The 19,781-nt window shown below is 41.4% G+C and overlaps 1 protein-coding gene across 2 annotated transcripts in view; it reads left to right on the forward strand.

Moving 5' to 3' along the window:
- KNTC1 (kinetochore associated 1) overlaps positions 1-19,781 on the forward strand; it is a 103,943-nt gene that overhangs the window by 9,885 nt on the left and 74,277 nt on the right. For both annotated transcript variants that reach the window (XM_026457382.1, XM_026457381.1), the window contains exons 4-16: positions 2,535-2,650; positions 3,820-3,898; positions 7,071-7,148; positions 8,630-8,664; positions 9,198-9,308; positions 11,199-11,292; positions 11,645-11,697; positions 12,525-12,640; positions 13,032-13,086; positions 14,583-14,681; positions 16,167-16,210; positions 16,305-16,370; positions 16,467-16,542. In XM_026457382.1, coding sequence (XP_026313167.1) covers positions 2,535-2,650; positions 3,820-3,898; positions 7,071-7,148; positions 8,630-8,664; positions 9,198-9,308; positions 11,199-11,292; positions 11,645-11,697; positions 12,525-12,640; positions 13,032-13,086; positions 14,583-14,681; positions 16,167-16,210; positions 16,305-16,370; positions 16,467-16,542 — 1,022 coding nt within the window. The remainder of the gene's footprint in view (positions 1-2,534; positions 2,651-3,819; positions 3,899-7,070; positions 7,149-8,629; positions 8,665-9,197; positions 9,309-11,198; positions 11,293-11,644; positions 11,698-12,524; positions 12,641-13,031; positions 13,087-14,582; positions 14,682-16,166; positions 16,211-16,304; positions 16,371-16,466; positions 16,543-19,781) is intronic.

The following is a 19,781-nucleotide window of genomic DNA, read 5'->3' on the forward strand; positions in this document are numbered from 1 at the left end:
TGCAAGCTCCGCCTCCCGGGTTTACGCCATTCTCCTGCCTCAGCCTCCTGAGTACCTGGGACTACAGGCGCCCGTCACCGCGCCCGGCTAGTTTTTTTGTATTTTTTAGTAGAGACGGGGCTTCACCATGTTAGCCAGGCTGGTCTCGATCTCCCGACCTCGTGATCCGCCCGTCTCGGCCTCCCAAAGTGCTGGGATTACAGGCTTGAGCCACCGCGCCCGGCCTACATATATATATATATATATTTTTTAGTAGAGACAGCGTTTCACTGTGTTAGCCAGGATAGTCTCAATCTCTTGACCTTGTGATCTGCCCGCCTCAGCCTCCCAAAGTGCTGGGATTATAGGCATGAGCCACCACACCCGGCCCCGAAAGTTTTTTCTTTCTTGAGTAGAAATTTTTTTTTTTTTGAGATATAGTGTCGTACTGTCACCTAGGCCAGAGTGCAGTGGTGTGATGTTGGCTCACTGCAACCTCCTCTTCCAGTGTTCAAGCAATTCTCCTGCCTCAGCCTCCCAGGTATCTGGGACTACAGGCACCCATCACCACGCCCTGCTAATTTTTTTTTTTTTTTTTGTATCTAGGTAACATGGTAAAACCCCATCTCTATTTTTAGTAGAAACAGGGTTGCACTATGTTGGCCAGGCTGGTCTCAAACTCCTGACCTCGTGATCCACCCGCCTCGGCCTCCTGAAGTGTTGGGATTACAGACGTGAGCCACTGTGCCCGGCCTTTTTTTTTTTTTTTTGCTGAGACAGAGTCTCACTCTGTGGCCCAGGCTGGAGTGCAGTGGTGTTCTCTCAGCTCACTGCAACCTCCACCTCCCAGGTTCAAGAGATTCTTCTGCCTCAGCCTCCCAAGTAGTTGGGATTACAGGTGCCTGCCACCATGCCTGGTAATTTTTGTATTTTTAGTAGGGTCGGGTTTCACCATGTTGGCCAGGCTGGTTTCAGATTCCTGACTTCAAATGATCTACCCACCTTGGCCTCCCAAAGTGCTGGGATTACAGGCGTGAGCCACTGTACCCAGCCATTGAGTAGAAATTTTAAGAGACAGATAGTTGTTGAAACTTTTACATAAGAACCTAACTGAAAAGGAAACAGAATGCATGCATTTTGGAACATATCTTGATTGCAACATGGAGGCAATAAACTTGTGTTTTATGAAATCTTGATGTATTGACGCTGATTAGTCCACAAGATTCACAGTTTCTTCTATGAAATGGTGGGATGTGGTAATGATGATCCATTTGTGGAAAGATATTGTGGCAGAATAACTTGTGTTCATAAGCCAGTTACATCTTACTGTTTTTCTTGTCCCTTCCCTTTCTGCTTTGTTTTCTGTTACCTTGGCCTTCTTGCTTTTGCATGAATACAACAGGCACTTCCCACCCGATGATCTTTCCTTGAGCTGTGCCCACCGTCTGAATGCTCTGAATGCTCTTCCGTCTTAGCCATTTGGCTAATTTCCTCACCTCTTTCATGTCTCCTGTGAGCTTTCTAATTAACACTGCAAAATGCACCATTCTTCTGAGCTCTCTTACTTAGCTCTACATTTTTTTTCCAGAACATCTGTTACCTTCTTACATGTCTTAGAGTTTGTTTATTATGCTAATTGTTTATCAGCTATTTCCTTTTTTTTTTTGAGACAGTGTGACGCTGTCGCCTAGGCTGGAGTGCAGTGGCGCAATTTCAGCTCCCTGCAACCTCCACCTCCTGGGTTTAAGCAATTCTCCTGTCTCAGCCTCCCGAGTAGCCTGGATTACAGGCACATGCCACCATGCCCAGCTAATTTTATATTTTTAGTAGAGTCGGGGTTTCACCATGTTGGCCAGTCCTGACCTCAAGTGATCTGCCTGCCGTGGCCTCCCAAAGTGCTGGGATTGCAGGTGTGAGCCACTACGCCTGGTCATTTATCTGCTATTTCTGTCTTAGAATATGAACTCTGTGATGGTGGTAATCTTTTGTTACTGTTCTCAGATATATGCAAAAGGCCTAGAACAATGCTTAGCATAAAGTAAGTGCTCAATAAGTATTTGTTGACCAGCTGCTTGCAGTGGCTCACATCTGTAACCTGGGATGTAATTGGGAGGCAGTGATGGACAATCGCTTGAGCCCAGGAGTTCGAGACCGGTCTAGGTAACATGGCAAAACCCCATCTCTACAAAAAGTACAAAAAATTAGCTGGCCACAGTAGTGTGTACCTGTGGTCCCAGCTACCTGGGAGGCTGAGGCCGGAGAATTGCCTGACTGAGCCCAGGAAGTCTAGGGTGCAGTGAACTGAGGTGGTACCACTCCACTCCAGCCTGGGTAGCAGAGCGAGACGCTGTCTCAAAAACAAAACAAAACAAAAAATATTTGTTGACTGAATAAAAGTCAACAACATTCTTTTTTACTTTCATCACATCTGTTTTGCAGTATTTAGAAGTAACTTAAGTAATCGTTGGCTTTTTAATGAGAAAAATTTGTATTTTTTTTGTATGGGAAATAAGGATTTTCAAAGGAAGCTTATAACTTTGATTTGAAATTTTCAGATACTGAAGTGGATGTAGTTGGCCTTTGTCAAGAAGGAAAGTTTCTTTTGGTTGGCGAGAGAAGTGGCAACCTACATCTTATTCATGTAACATCAAAACAAACACTACTCACTAATGTAAGATCTTGTTATATTTTAATTTTCATTATTTAAATTCTAAATAATCTCTTAGATAACTAAAACTTCAGCAAACTATTACATAACACGTGTTTTAAATTAAAACCATGTTTTTTTTGAACAGTTAAGCTTTGAAAGTGTTACCATAGCTTGGATCCTGAGTTTTTGGCTCTCATGTAAATAGAAATTAACACCAGGTCAAACAGAAATTTTCCCAGGGAAGGTTTAGTAGGCTTGTGGCTCAAGGAATCTCAAGGGAACACCGTATGGGAAAGGGATCCCAAGTGCTAGCTTCCCGAAGGGTTTAGCTCTTATCGTTTTGAGGAAGCTGAGGTGAAAGGAGTGATTTGTTGGCATGTAGAGGCAGGGAACTTTCAGCACCTGTGAATTGATCACATCCTTTTTCATGTGTTGTATGTCTCATTAGCATGTTAAATCTCCATCCCTGGGTATGATTTTTAGTATCATAATTAGGTTAAAATGAGGAAATACTCGGTTAAAGGCCAGGGCTGAAGTCCATCTTGTGCTCAGCTGGCTGGATCTGGTCAGGTGCTAGAGTCCCGCTTTACTAACCTTGGAAGATGGTCAGGTTTTTATTAGGAATGCGAGAGTCCCACTTTAACAACTTTGGGAGAAGTAACTCCAGGAGACAAACGGTTAGGTTCTTGTGTGGTTGGGAATTCAGCTTGGTCAGCTAAGTCAGGAGCAGGCAGCTTGTTAAGGGAGGCAGGAAGGTAGAAGAGGGAATGCCCAGACATATGAAGCCTTTGGGGTCTTGGTTACAATGTCTCTTGCCTGCCAGGATTGAGTTTCTTCCCTATACTGAATGGTATTTTAAATTAAAAGAATGTTTTTTTGAAAAATTAAGCTTTGAAGGTGTTACCATAGCTTGGATCCCAAATTCTTGGCTCTCACGTAATAGAAATTAACACCAGGTCAAACAAAAATTTTCTTAGGCCAGGTTTGGTAAGCTTGTGGCTCAAGGAATCACAAGGGAGCAGTCTCAAAGGTATTTCGTACACTTGTCCAAAATAGTTTTCCATTTTAAAAGTAAGATGTTTGGAATATAGGCAGAATTATTGCTAATGATAATTGATAACTCTAGTATAAAATCCTTGATTGTAGTTTTTTGTGTTTAATTTTATTGTTTGAAATTAATTTGCATTTAGGCATTTGTTCGGAAAGCTAATGATGAAAATCGGCGGACTTACCAGAATCTTGTCATTGAGAAGGATGGTTCAAATGAAGGTAAGTTTTCCTGAAGTTTTTTTGAAGGCCTTTTTTTTTTTTTTTTTTTCTGAAATGGAGTCTCTCTCTGTTCCCCAGGCTGGAGTGCAGTGGCCGGATCTCAGCTCACTGCAAGCTCCGCCTTCCGGGTTTACGCCATTTTCCTGCCTCAGCCTCCCGAGCAGCTGGGACTACAGGCACCCGCCACCTCGCCCGGCTAGTTTTTTGTATTTTTTAGTAGAGACGGGGTTTCGCTGTGTTAGCCAGGATGGTCTTGATCTCCTGACCTCGTGATCCGCCCGTCTCGGCCTCCCAAAGTGCTGGGATTACAGGCTTGAGCCACTGCGCCTGGCCTTTTTTTTTTTTTAAATGGAGTCTCGCTTTGTCTCCCAGGCTGGAGTGCAGTGGCGCAATCTGAGCTCGCTGCAACCTCCAGCTCCTGGGTTCAAGCGTCTCCTGCCTCAGCCTCCTGAGTAGCTGGGACTACAGGCGTGTGCCACCACGCCCGGCTAATTTTTGTATTTTTAGTAGAGATGGAGTTTCACCATGTTGGCCAGGCTGGTCTCAAGCTCCTGACCCCAAGTGAGTGATCCACCTGCCTGGGCCTCCCAAAGTGTTGGGATTACCGTGAGCCACTGTACCCAGCCTGATGACTTCTGATTAATATCCAATCAAAAATTCCAATTTGTGGTTAATAAATTATATAAATTCATTGTTATGCTACCTACATTTTTTCTGTTTTTGTTGTTGTTGTTGTTGTTGTTTTTGAGATGAAGTCTCTCCCTCTTGTCCCCCAGGCTGGAGTGCAATGGCACGACCTTAGCTCACTGAAACCTCTGCCTCCCGGGTTCAAGCGATTCTCCTGCCTCAGTCTCCCAAGTAGCTGGGATTACAGGCGCCCGCTACCACGCCTGGCTAATTTTTTGTTTTTAATAGAAACGGAGTTGCACCATGTTGGCCAGGCTGGTCTCGAACTCCTGACCTCAAGTGATCCGCCCGCCTCAGGTGATCGCCTGTGAGTCACTGTGCCCGGCCTTTTCTGTATTTTTTATACATTTTTTCCTATCAATGCAATTAATATTGTAAGAAACAATTTTTATATTTTAGCTCTTTTTAGAGGTTTAAACATATACTTTTCCTAAATATAATATTCTAAACTTACTTTTACAGTTTTGAGATTTCTATAGGTTACCAAGGAGACATTATATTCTTTTAAAATGTGTTTCTGGGCTTCAGTATATTTATTATATTTTTACTTCAACAAATGTTAACTGGGCCTTAGTTTATTTTGATATATCTGAGATTTTTTTCTGGCACATGAAGTTTATTGTTTTAATAAAAGTTTCAAAAGAAGTTAACAATGTTTTTGCAAATAACTTACTAGTTCTTTGTAAATAAGTTTTATCTGTAACATTACTATAATATTTGATTAATAGAATTTAAATGAGCAGGCTGTGTGTGGTGGCTCACATCTGTAATCCTAGCATTTTAGGAGACTGAGGTGGGAGCATCACTTGAGTCTAGGAGCTCGAAACCAGCCTGGATAACATAGAGAGACCTCCAGCTCTACAAAAAATAAAAAATTAGCCAGATGTGTTGGTGTGTGTAGTCCCACCTTCTCAGGAGGCTGAGTTGGGAGGATCTCTTGGGCCTGGAGGTTGAGGCTGCAGTGAGCTGTGGTTGTGCCATTGCACTCCAGCCTGGGAGACAGATTGAGACCCTGTCTCAAAAAAAAAAAAAAACTTCACATTGACATATTTTTAAGGTAGTTCCAGATACTGTTTGTTTGTGTGTGCGTGCGTGCCTTCCTGCCAGCCAGCCTGCCTGCCTTCCTTCCTTCCTCTTTCTCTATTTTTTTTTTTTTTTTTTCTGAGATGGAGTCCCACTCTGTTGCCCAGGCTGGAGTGCATTGGTGCAATTTCGGCTCACTGCAACCTCCGTCACCCAGGTTCAAGCAGTTCTCCTGCCTCAGCCACCTGAGTAGCTGGGACTACAGGTGCGCACCCCCACACCCAGCTAATTTTTTTATTTCTAGTAGAGACGGGGTTTCACCATGTTGGTCAGGCTGGTCTTGAGCTCCTGACCCCGTGATCCACCTGCCTTGGCCTCCCAAAGTGTTGGCATTACAGGCATGAGCCACTGCGCCCCACCTCTTTCTTTCTTTCTCTCTTCGTTCAAAAGCCACATTCAAGCAGACACTGGTTTAAATTTTATATCCATGTGCCTTTCTTTTTTTCTTTTTTTTTTGAGATGAAGTCTCGCTCTGTTGCCCAGGCTGAAGTGCAGTCGTGGGATCTCAGCTCACTGCAATCTCTCTCCACCTCCCAGGTTTACGCCATTCTCCTGCCTCAGCCTCCTGAGTAGCTGGGACTATAGGTGCCCGCCACCTCGCCAGGCTAGTTTTTTGTATTTTTTAGTAGAGACGGGGTTTCACCATGTTAGCCAGGATGGTCTCGATCTCCTGACCTTGTGATCCGCCCGTCTCAGCCTCCCAAAGTGCTGGGATTACAGGCTTGAGCCACTGCACCCGGCCTCGTGTTCCTTTTAAAGTAACTGATTCGGCCGGGCACGGTGGTTCACACCTGTAATCCCTGCACTTTGGGAGGCTGAGGCGGGCGGATCACGAGGTCAGAAGATCGAGACCATCCTGGCTAACACGGTGAAACCCCGTCTCTACTAAAAAATACAAAAAACTAGCCAGGCAAGGTGGCGGGCGCTTGTAGTCCCAGCTACTTGGGAGGCTGAGGCAGGAGAATGGGGTGAACCCAGGAGGCGGAGCTTGCAGTGAGCCAAGATTGTGCCACTGCACTCCAGCCTGGGTGACAGAGTGAGACTCCGCCTCAAAAAAAAATAAAATAAAATAAAGTAACTGATTCCTGGCCATGTGCAGTGGCTTTCGCCTGTAATCCCAGCACTTTGGGAGGCTGAGGCAACTGGATCACGAGGTCAAGAGATTGAGACCATCCTGGCCAACATGGTGAAACTCCGTCTCTACTAAAAATACAAAAATTAGCTGGGCGTGGTGGTGCACGTCTGTACTCCCAGCTACTCGGGAGGCTGAGGCAGGAGAATCGCTTGCACCCTAGAGGCAGAGGTTGCAATGAGCCGAGATTGCACCACTGCACTCGAGCCTGGCAATAGAATGAGACTCCATCTCAAAAAAAAGAAACTGATTCTGATTTTATTTCAATAGGTACCTATTATATGCTACTTCTTACATACAGTGGATTTTTTTGTATTACAAACCTTCAGCTTTTAAAAATTCAACAAGGTAAGTAATACATTACGTTTTTATTATTGATTTGCAGCAATATTTACTAGTTTTATTAATTTAGTAATTAGTAAAATTTTAAGTACTCTCTTTAAGCTTATTTTATCTTAATTGTATTTAGTTATAATTGAGTATACTTTTAAGTATTTAGAGTACACTTATTCTCCTCTATTAGAGCTGGAACAGTATTTGAATAAATGTAATTTTGGTATGGCCTTCAAGGAGCTCAGTTGGGGAGAAAAGCTTCAACAGTTTAGTTGGGAAAGACAAGACATTTGCTAGCACAATAATAAATGCTTTTTAATGTGGTGAATGAACCTGGAAATGGTAATGACTATGTAGTGTTAGTAGTGCAGAACAGGGCAGGCGTGGTGGCTCATGCCTATAATCCCGGCATTTTGGGAGGCCAAGGCGGGCAGATCACCTGAGATCGGGTGTGCAAGACCAACCTGACCAACATGGAGAAACCCTGTCTCTACTAAAAATACAAAATTAGCCAGGCAGGGTGGCAGACGCCTGTAATCCCAGCTACTCAGGAGGCTGAGGCAGGAGAATTGCTTGAACCCAGGAGGCAGAGGTGTGGTGAGCCGAGATCGCGCCGTAGCACTCCAGTCTGTGCAGCAAGAGAGAAACTCTTGTCTCAAAAGAAAAATATATATAGTGTAGAACCATAATGTAAAATATGTTTTAAGCTAGTAGTCTGGACCATTTATCCCTCTGAGCCAAGTGAAAGTATTTGAGGAATGGATTTGGAACAGGTATATAACATTTTATTTTATTTTATTATTTTTATTTATTTATTTATTTTTGAGATGGAGTCTCGCTCTGTTGCCTAGGCTCGAGTGCAGTGGTGCAGTATCAGCTCACTGCAACCTTCACTTCCCAGGTTCAAGTGATTCTTGTGCCTCAGTCTCCCAAGTAACTGTGATTACAGGTGCGCACAACCACACCTGGCTAATTTTTGTATTTTTACTAGAGGTGGGGTTTCACCATGGTGGCCAGGCTGGTCTCCAACTCCTCCTTGTCAAGTGATCTGCCAGTCTCGGCCTCCCAAAGTGCTGGGATTATAGGCATGAGTCACTGCGCCCAGCCTAAGTGACATTTTAAAAATATTGACTTGCCAGGCCTGTGCTAGGTCTTGGGTATATGACAAGATTGAAGATTTGTTTTCCATAGCTTAATGATGGAGCTAGAAAAGTAAGAGCTATTCCAAACAGTGAGAAGTGCAGGAGAGTTGGAGTAGGGAGAAGATCCCCTTAGTAGGAAGAGAGGTGGTAAGGGTAGGTATGGAGAGGTACTGGCTGGTCCCCTGAATCTAACATGTCACAGTTTGCGTATTTTGGTCAGGGGCAAAACTTGATTCTCACCGGTGTTCTTTGAACTAGATTGTATTTAATTTCACCTTGACACAAAAGAGGTGACTTGTATTGTTTTTATAGATTAATATCACACATTTAGCCTGCTTTCTTTTTTTAATGCAGCAATTGAGAATGTAGACTTCAGTACAGCAAAAAAGGTAAGAAAATAAATCCATAGAGTCCTCTTAAAAAAATTACATTTAATGTAAATGTAGTAGTGTCTCTATATATAATTGGTCTACTTCTTGATATTTTAGAAATATTATGATATAACATTTTAATAACGTTTCTACTTAAAAATACATTTAGGCTGGGTGCAGTGGCTCACGCCTGTAATCCCAGCACTTTGGGAGGCCGAGGGGGCGGATCACCTGAGTTTGAGACCAGCCTGACCAACATGGAGAAACCCCATCTCTACTAAAAAACACAAAATTAGCTGGGGGGTGGTGACGCATGCCTGTACTCCCAGCTACTCAGGAGGCTGAGGCAGGGAATTGCTTGAACCTGGGAGGCAGAGGTTGCAGTGAGCTGAGATTGTGCCATTGCAATCCAGCCTGGGCAATAAGAGCAAAACTCTGTCGGAAAAAAAAAAAAGATTTATAACTGATTGATATAAACTGATTTTAGTGATTTTTGTGGAGCATAAATATGTGTTATATATGTGACATTCTTGTTGTTTTTAATTTTGCAGTTACAAGGACAAATCAAGTCCAGTTTTATTTCTACTGAAAATTATCATACTCTTGGTTGTCTCGGTCTTGTGGCTGGAGATTTAGCAAGTGAAGTTCCTGTGATAATTGGGGTAATTGTTTTTATAAAGTGTTGTTTTTTGTTGCCTAAAGCGTTTTCTCACAAAAATGTTATTGTTTTGGTTAAATTGCAAAATAATGTGTAACATATAACCGAAACAAGGAAATTATAATATTAAGGTAATTAAAAAGAACTCAATAAATAAATTTCTGTCTTGGAAAAAATATTGCATCTTTTCTTTACCTGAAGTATAGCATTTCTTTTCAGTTATGAGAGCAGACAAAAACGATAGAAAACAAAACCAAAAATTCCATTGTTACAGTACCCGTGACTTTGTCACTGATGGAAAAACAGCACATTATTGCAGCTATCTTGAAATAAATATTTAAACACCACTACTTCAAAATTATGGTTATCACACTTTTTCTAATAGGAGGTGTAATTGCTACTGGTGACATACTCACAGGGACTGCCGATTCTACTGCTTTTTGTTTTTTGGAGTTTTCGTGGCCTTCATTCATAAGTGAAAGAAATTCTGTTTCAGATGGAGATTAGTGAAAATAAAGATGTAAATTTTTTGCCCATCCAGCTTCACAGATCCCTTGAATCTTGAAATTCAAGTCAGGTTAAGAACCTTAGTGTTAGAGAATGGTCCTAAAAGAGTAAAGTGTCTTTGATGTAATCTCTGCCTCCTAAGTGATTCGACGTTATTCTTAGTCTTGGTTAGCTAGGCTACTTGCAAGTTTTGTTATTAGTGAAATGGGAACGTGGACAAGGATGCACATAGAAAAGCACAATTCATTCACAACCATTGGCATGTATATTTTGTGTATAATGTCTTATATCTCATGTTACATGTAAAAAGTAACATTTCATTATTGGTATGCCACTTCCAATAACTGTGATCATAATTTCTTTGAATTTTGGAGGAAAATACCTAATGTTATATTCAAAGATTAGGCAAAAACTCAGTATAATTACAACATTTACAACATTTTTACTTGCCAAATTTATGTATTAAGTAGTAGTCAGCTGTGTGCCATGGCATGCACCTATGGTCCCAGCTACTTGGGAAGCTGAGGCAGAAGAATTGCTTGAGCCTAGGAGTATGAGGCTGCAGTAGCTCTGATCGCACCTATGATCACGCCACTTCACTGTAGCCTGGCAACACAGTGAGATCCCATCTCTAAAAAAAGAAGAAACAAAAAAGAGAAAAGAAGCAGTCATATTTCCCCATTGTGCATATCTAATTTAACATTTCACCAGGGTTTCAAATAATTTAAAATATAATATTTATAAAATTTTTTCCAATTATTTGTGGTATTTTAATGAAAATACTTATCAAAGACTATATTTTAATCATAATCCTGGAAGAGGTCTTAAAAGTTCACTGCGTGTCTTTAGTGCTAGTTGCCTAAATATGCTCATTAAATATTTGTGTGAAGGCTGGCATAGTGGCTCATGCCTATAATCCCAGTACTTTAAGAGGCCGAGGTGGGAGGATTGCTTGAGCCCAGGAGGTTGAGACCAGTCTCAGAAACATAGGGAGACCCTGTCTCTACAACAAATAGTAAATTAGCCAGGTGTGGTGATGCTAACCTGTAGTTCCAGCTACTGGGTAGGCTGAGGTGGGAGGGTCGCTTGAGTCCAGGAGTTTGAGGCTGCAGTGAGCTATGATCACTGCCCTCCAGCCTGGGCAATGGAGTGAGACCCTGTCTCAAATTAGTAAAAAAAAAAGTTGTAGTAACCATGAATTCCAATAGTACACTGTTTTTTTCATTCTCTGCTGAAATCAAGAGAGGAACTGGAAGATGAAACCTAGTTAGAATATATAAAAATATTTTAAAGTTAATAACCTATAAAACTTACATGTTTCTACATTGAGGAAGGCTCAGGTCTAAGAATGAAATTTGCATTTGATGTGCTGTGTTCATTTTTCCAGGGAACTGGCAATTGTGCGTTCTCAAAATGGGAACCAGATTTTTCCAAGAAAGGAATGACAGTTAAGAACCTTATTGATGCAGAGATTATTAAAGGTAAAATAAGTTAATGACACTACTTTAGACAACTATTGGTGAGTTTTAATTTTTATGTCAGTGTACTTAGGCTGACATATGGGTCATTTTACCCTACCACTCTTTGGAACAAGCCAGAATAGTTTGATGGTTGTTCACATACAGGACAGTTCTTGACATGTTACAGTTGTTAGTCTTCATTTTGGGAGGTTTTACATTTTAGTAATCACCTAACAGAAATAGAGGCAGGAATAAAAGAAAATAGGACCTAGTAATTATATACTTCTGCCTTTGTGTGAATGTGTTAATTTACTATTTAGATATATGAAATATGGAAATAAAATCCTTAGACATCTTATTTTCTCTTTTGTAGGTGCAAAGAAGTTCCAACTGATAGACAATCTACTTTTTGTTCTTGATACTGATGTATGTTTCTTGTTTCTCCTTCAATGTTTTTACTTGATATCATGTTTTACAACAAAAATGTTGTCAGACTTACAAAGACAAGGGTTTTAGCTAGGGTGGATTACTATCTTGTATACTGTGGTTTATTTCAGTATATGCACCAAAAAAAGTTGATCCTGAAATGTAAATTTTTTTTTTTTTTTTTTTTTGAAACAGAGTTTTGCTCTTGTCGCCCAGGCTGGAGCGCAGTGGTGCGATCTCGGCTCACTGCCACCTCCGCCTCCTGGGTTCAAATGATGCTTCTGCCTCAGCCTCCCGAGTAGCTGGGATTACAGGTGCCCACCACCACGCCTGGCTAATTTTTTGTATTTTTAGTAGAGACAGGGTTTCACCATGCTGGCCAGGCTGGTCTCGAACTCCGGACCTCAGGTGATCCACCCACCTCGGCCTCCCAAAGTGCTGGGATTACAGGCGTGAGCCACTGCGCCTGGCCTGAGATGTAAATTTGTAATTATTAAGACATGTAGGCTAGGCACGGTGGCTCACGCCTGTAATCCCAGCACTTTGGGAGGCCAAGGTGGGTGGATCACCTGAGGTCCAGAGTTCGAGACCAGCCTGGCCAGCATGGTGAAATCCCGTCTCTACTAAAAATACAAAAAATTAGCCAGGTGTGGTGGTGGGCGCCTGTAATCCCAGCTACTCGGGAGGCTGAGGCAGAAGAATCGTTTGAACCCAGGAGGCGGAGGTGGCAGTGAGCAGAGATCGCACCACTGCTCTCCAGCCTGGGCAACAAGAGCGAAACTCTGTCTCAAAACAAAAGACATGTAAATGAAATGTCTCTATTGCAGAACATGCTGAGTTTATGGGATATTTACACTCTAACTCCTGTATGGAACTGGCCCTCTCTTCACGTAGAAGAGTTTCTTCTTACTACAGAAGCAGATTCTCCTTCGTCAGTCACATGGTATGTTATGGCTATGGCTAGTAGTCATTTACCTTCTGTTAGCACCAGGTTTCTTGTCTGGTTTTGTTCGGATTATTTATTATGTTTTACATTCTAAGCAACATTGTGAAACAGTCTGACAGAGTAAAGACCAATTTGTTGTTTGCAAAATTCACTGGGAACAGGCAATAGGAACCTTCAAGTGATTGTGTTAGAAACTGTCAGTCTGGGCATAAACATGCAGAAATGGAATACAGTGTCTATTACATTTTATTTTTTATGGAAGAGTGTTACTTTAACTTAGTTTATATCTTGTAATTGGCAAAGCATACTTTTTTAAATTGATAGATAATGTATGTTTTTATTGTGTAAAAGCTTACTTGAATTATTTAAAGCTGCTTTTCTTTTTTAGGCAAGGAATTACAAATCTCAAATTAATAGTTCTGACAGCTACAGCTAATAAGAAGGTATTGGAAAATTTTATTTCGTGGTTGTCTATATTATGTGTCAGAAAAAACATTAGCGAATACAAAAGTAGATGTTAAATAATACAGCATATTAGCTCTTAGTTCACACGAAACTTAACAATCAGAAATAATCCTGCAGAACTCTTTTTTTCCCCATTTAAAGTAAAAAGCTATAAATCTTATCTCCATATTTTAAATGGAGCACTTCAGGAACCAAAAATGCCCATAGGAAAGTGTTTATTTTATTTTATTATTATTGTTTTGAGATGGGGTCTCGCACTGTCCCCCTGGCTGCAGTGCTATGGCACAATCTCGGCTCACTGCAACTCCCTGCCTCCTGGGTTCAAACAGTTCTCCTGCTTCAGCCTCCCAAGTAGCTGGGATTACAGGCGCCTGCCACCACGCCAAGCTAATTTTTGTATTTTTAGTAGAGGCAGGGTTTCGCCATTTTGACCAGGCTTGTCTCGATCTCCTGACCTCGTGATTTGCCCACCTCAGCCTCCCAAAGTGCTGGGATTACAGGTGTGAGCCACTGCGCCTGGCCCAAGAAAGTGTTTATTAGAGTAACTGTTACGTAGTTCTGGCACTGAGGAATTACATTCACCTTAAATACAAACTGTAGAATGGACTTCAGGTATATGTATGGATTTTCATTCAACATATTTGGAATATGGGGTAGAACATCATTTCATATGTAACATTTAAATCATACAGTAACAAGCTGGGTGCAGTGGCTCACACCTGTAATCCCGGCACTTTGGGAGGCCAAGGTGGGTGGATCATCTGAGGTCAGGAGTTTGAGACCAGCCTGGACAACATGGTGAAACCCCGTCTCTACTAAAAATACAAAAAATTAGCCAGGCGTGGTGGCACGCACCTGTAATCCCAGTTACTCGAGAGGCTGAGACAGGAGAATCACTGGAACCCTGGAGGCAGAGGTTGCAGTAAGCCGAGAGCGAGCCATTGTACTCCAGCCTGGGCAACAAGAGCGAAACTCCATCTCAAAAAAAGTAAAATAAAATAAGTCATACAGTAACAGACTTACTTATAAATGCTTATTTTTTGCATTTAACTTTGTACTGTGTGTTTTATTTATTTTTTTATTTATTTAGAGACAGTCTCACTCTTTCACCCAGACTGGAGTGCAGTGGTGCAATCTCGGCTTACTGCAACGTCTTCCTCCCGGGTTCAAGCAATTCTCCTGCCTCAGCCTCCCAAGTAGCTGGGATTACAGACGTGCACCACTACGTTCCAGCTAAATTTTTTGGTATTTTTTGGTAGAGACGGGGTTTCACCATGTTGGCTAGGCTGGTCTCCAACTCCTGACCTCAAGTGATCCACCCATCTCGGCCTCCGAAAGTGCTGGGATTATAGGCATGAGCCACCACGCCTAGCCGCTCCCATGTGTTTTAATCTGCTCTTAGTTGTGAAGTGCTATTTTGTGCTTGCAGGTTTAAATTGATCTGCTAAATTAATTGCTCTGCTGTTTTTCTTAGATGAAAAACCTCATGGTTTATTCATTGCCTACAATGGAAATACTGTATTCTTTGGAAGTATCTAGTGTTTCTTCTCTGGTCCAAACAGTAATTAGCACAGTAAGTTTATTTGCATTTTAAACTATTCTTTTAACTATTTTTTTCTTTATCCAGTATCTAATCAGGGATCATTAAAAGCCTTAATAATTAAGCTAAGCATTAGTGGAACCTAGTGGAAACCTGTATAGATTTCAGGTTTATAACTATATTTATTAATAGAGATCCTCAAATATACTTACTTGATAGTTTAAGGTTAGTCATCGTATTAAAAAACAGAAAAAAAAAAATCAGTCATCTGCTTATTCTTCTTTCTTGTGTCGCTATAGGAAGTATAGATGATAACGGGAGATGGAGACTATTGCTGTTACATATTTATGTAACTAATTTACATATATTAAAAAGTATTTTACCACGTTTGTTTAATTTCTTTTTACACACACACTATAGTTTTCCAAACTTTGGAAATTACTTGTAGACATTATGACCTGTCATGCCTAAATCTTCAGCAGGTATCTTCTAAAAATAAGGGCATTCTTCTACAATGCAATTATCACACTCAGAAAATGTAACATAAATACATTACTATTTATTATAAACTCTTCTAGGTTCAAATTTTACCAATTGGGCCAATTACTTTAAAGATATTTTGTTTTTCCTTATTCATGATCTACTCAAGGATCACTCATCAAATTTAGTTCTCTGTGTGTTTTTGTTGTTGTTGTTGAGACAAGGTCTTGCTCTGTTGCCCAAGTTGTAGTACAGTCTCTCGATCACTACAGCTAATTATAGCTCACTACAGCTGCCAACCCCTGCGCTCAAGTGATCCTCCTGCCTCAGCCTCCTGAGTAGCTGGGACTACAGGTGTGCACCACCACCTGGCTAATTTGTATATTTTTTGTAGAGAGGGGGTCTCACTATGTTTCCTGGGTTAGACTCAAGCTCCTGAGCTCAAGTGAGCTTCCTGACTCAGCTCCCCAAAGTGCTGGGATTACACATGTGAGCCGTTGCATCCGGTCCATTTTTTGTCTTTTAAGACATTGACATTTTTGAAGAGTCCCAACCCTGTGGTTTTGCAGAATGTTTCTCTATTTGGATTGGATTGTTTCATCGTGATTAGATTCATGTTAAGCTTTGTTGGCACGAATACTGCGCAGGTAACACTATTTTCTAACTACATCACATTAAGGGACTCAGGGTATCCATTTGTCCTGTTATGGGTGATTTTAAATGTGATCATTTGGTTAAGGCAGTTCTGTCAGATTTCTCCATTTATAAAGTGTTTTTCCCTTAATAGTAAGTAACCTGTGTGATATTATTTTGAGTCTATGGGATTTATCTTTCCTAGCCATTTTTTCCCCAGTGTTTGTTTTTTTTTCCTTAAATTTTTGTGGCTACATAGTAGGTATATATATTTATGGGATACCCAGTTGTTTTAAAATCCCTTGATGGATAATTCGTGCCTGAATTATCAGTAGTTACTCTAGTAATTATAAAATGCATTGCTCTTATATTGGAATTTTAATCATGTTTTTATTGTTATTGTAGGATACCATATACCTTTTAGAAGGAGTTTGCAAAAATGATCCAAAGTAGGTCATGTTTTATCATGTTAAATAATAGTTACATTAAATTTTATATATTAATATTAAAGACAAGCACATTTATAGTGAAAATTTTTTCCAGATTGTCTGAAGACTCAGTCTCTGTGTTAGTACTCAGATGTCTTACAGAAGCTTTACCAGAAAACAGGTAGCTTCTCATTTTTTTTAAGCTTTACCCTTTAGTGAATAACTTAAATTCCCTGACTAATAAGCATTTAACAAAATTTCTTTTCCATCTTATCAGATTGAGTCGGTTACTTCACAAACACAGATTTGCTGAAGCTGAGAGTTTTGCCATTCAGTTTGGACTGGATGTTGAGGTAATCATTCATATATTCATTTGTTCACCAAACAAGCATTTTGTCATGTGCTAGAAGCTGAGGGGACAGACATGTAATACATAATTGGAATTTAGTGTGATTAAGGCTGTAATAAAGATATGACTGAAGTTGATTAGAGATTCAGAGGAAAGAGTGACCCATAGTGGGGCAGAAAAATGTTACTGAGGAGATCGTTTTCAGGTCAGGTCTTTTTTTTTTTTTTTTTTTTTTTGAGAGGGAGTCTTGCTCTACTGCCTAGACTGGAGTGCAGTGGTGCAATCTCAGCTCACTGCAACCTCTGCCTCCTGGGTTCAAGCGATTCTCCTGCCTCAGCCTCCTGACTAGCTGGGATTACAGGCATGCACCACCATGCCCGGTTAATTTTTGTATTGTTAGTAAAGATGGGGTTTCACCATGTTGGCCAGGCTGGCCTTGAACTCCTAACTTCGTGATCTGCCTGCCTTGGTCTCCCAGAGTGCTGGGATTACAGGCGTGAGCCACTGGACCTGGCCTCAGGTCAGGTCTTGAAGGTGTTCCAGACAGACCAGGGAGGGGAAGGGATTCTGGGTACAAGGTCAGCGTGGATAGAATGAGGGGGTCTTGTGATGCTTCAGGAACTCCTACTGATTAGGTGGGACTAGAATGTAGGTTATATGGGCAGCAGAGAAAAAGAAGATGATGATGCAGAAGTAGGGACCTCTGTCACTCAGGCTGGAGTACAGTGGGGCGATCACAGCTGACCGCAGCCTTGACCTTCCGGGCTCAAGTGATTCTCCTGCCTCAGCCTCCCAAGCGGCTGGGATTATAGGTGCATACCACCATGACCAACTAATTTTTAAATTTTTTGTCGAGACAAGGTTCATTGCCCTGAACCAGGGCAATGAAGTACAGATATAGGTGAGGGAGAAGGCTGATAAGAGAAGAATATAGGCCGGGTGTGGTGGCTCACTCCTTTAATTTCAGCACTTTGGGAGGCTGAGGCAGGCGGATAACCTGAGGTCAGGAGTTCAAGACCAGTCTGGGCAATATGGCGAAACCCAAAAATACTACACTGACAATACAAAAATTAGCCAGGTGTGATAGCACATGCCTGTAGTCCCAGCTACTCGGGAGGCTGAGGCAGGAGAATCGCTTGAAACCGGGAGGTGGAGGTTACAGTGAGCCAAGATCACACCACTGCACTCTATCCTGGGCAACACAGCAAGACTCTGTCTCAGAAAAAAAAAAAAAAAAAGAGAGAGAGAGAGGAATATAGTGGGTAGAATCAGCAGGACTTAGTAATCAAATGGAAGGAAGGGCAGGGGACTTGAGGTTGACTTGCTGGACTCTGGCTCAGCATACACATTGAGTGACGATGGCATGACCTGAAATGAGGAGTATGTGTGGAAGAGCAGGTTAGGGATAAAAGATGAAAAGTTCTGCTTTATGAAAATTGGATGTGAGCTGAGCACAGTGGTGCATGCTTGTAGTTCTAGCTGCTCAGGAGGCTGAGGCAGGAGGATTGCTTGAGCCCAGGTGTTTCAGGCTATTGTGCAATAAGATTGGCCTGTTAATAACCACTGCACCCCAGCCTGGGCATCATAGTGAGCCTCCTATCTCTAAATTAAAAAAAAAAAAAAAGTGGATGTGAAGGGTCTGGTGAAATAGGGATGTCTGGTGGAAGGTTGAGGAGTGACCTACGCTACCTCTAAAGGTAGGAGACACCAGTGTAATGGCTCAGATGACTTCAGCAAATGCAGAGAGTGAAAAGACATCTGAGGATGTGATGTGGGGGCAAATAGCATATGAGGGATGGAGGAGGAAGGGCTGTACACATATTTGGGAAGAAATAAGGGAGGAAAACTGTAAGAATGTATGATTATGGAAGCCAAGGAAGCAGTAAGTTTTAAATGTATTGGGGAGTGATCAGCAGTTTCAAATACTACAGAGAAGATCAAGTGTAAAAGCTGAAAAATGTCTGGAGAACACAGCAATTAGGTCATTGATAATCGTTGAAAAGTCAGTTTTGGGGGAAGTAATAAAAGAGAAAGCCTTATTGTAGTTGGTTAAAGAATTCATATTTACTAAGTGGGTGCTTGGTACTCATGTGCTTGTTTTAAAAATATAATGGTTTAAAAGATACAGAATACTTCCTTAAAAATATATATTATATATATATATTTGTGTTTTTTGTAGAGACAGGTTTTTACCATGTTGGCCAGGCTGGTCTTGAACTCGTGACTGCAAGTGATCCACCTGCCTTAGCCTCCCAAGGTGCTGGGATTACAGGCATGAGCCACTGCACCTGGCCAAAAAATTTATATTTATTTATATATATATTTTGTAGAGACAGAGTCTTGCTATGTTGCCCAGGCTGGTCTTGAACTCCTGACCTCAAGTGATCCTCCCTCCTCGGCCTCCCAAAGTGCTGGGATTACAGGCGTGAGACACCATACCTAGCAAGAATAATTCTGTGTATTGTTTAGAAATGCATACAAGTTAAGAGACAAAGTAATTAATGGAATAAGTACTAAATACAAGAATAACATATACTTCTGCTTGGGGGAAGGAGGAGGATGTATTTGGAAAGACGACAGTGGGATTTGAAACTATTGGTAACATCTGCTTTATTTTTTAAGGTAAAGGTGATGAGTACATTATTATTATAGTATTTATAATTTACATTATTACCTTTTTGAACATCTGAAAGATTTTAGAAGTAATATTTAAAAAGAGAGAATGGAGCAAAAAAACCAAACCAAAACAGAAAATCCATGAAAGAAATGAGGGAAATATTCATGAATGAAACTACTCTTTGTTATCATTTATAGTTTTCAGAACCAGAGAGTCCCTGTCAAAGTTGGTATTGTGTCCATTGGAAACAGAACCTGAAATTTGAGTATTTCTGACTCTAACCTTTAAAGAGCTTTTAGTAGGCTTAGAAAATTGGTTGTCTCGGCCGGGCGCGGTGGCTCAAGCCTGTAATCCCAGCACTTTGGGAGGCCGAGACGGGCGAATCACAAGGTCAGGAGATCGAGACCATCCTGGCTAACACGGTGAAACCCCGTCTCTACTAAAGAAAAAACTAGCCGGGCGAGGTGGCGGGCGCCTGTAGTCCCAGCTACTCTGGAGGCTGAGGCAGGAGAATGGCGTAAACCCGGGAGGCGGAGCTTGCAGTGAGCTGAGATCCGGCCATTGCACTCCAGCCCGGGAGACAGAGTGAGACTCCGTCTCAAAAAAAAAAAAAAAAAAAAAGAAAA

The sequence above is a fragment of the Piliocolobus tephrosceles genome, chromosome 10 (genome assembly GCF_002776525.5).
Source record: "Piliocolobus tephrosceles isolate RC106 chromosome 10, ASM277652v3, whole genome shotgun sequence".
NCBI lineage: Eukaryota > Metazoa > Chordata > Mammalia > Primates > Cercopithecidae > Piliocolobus > Piliocolobus tephrosceles.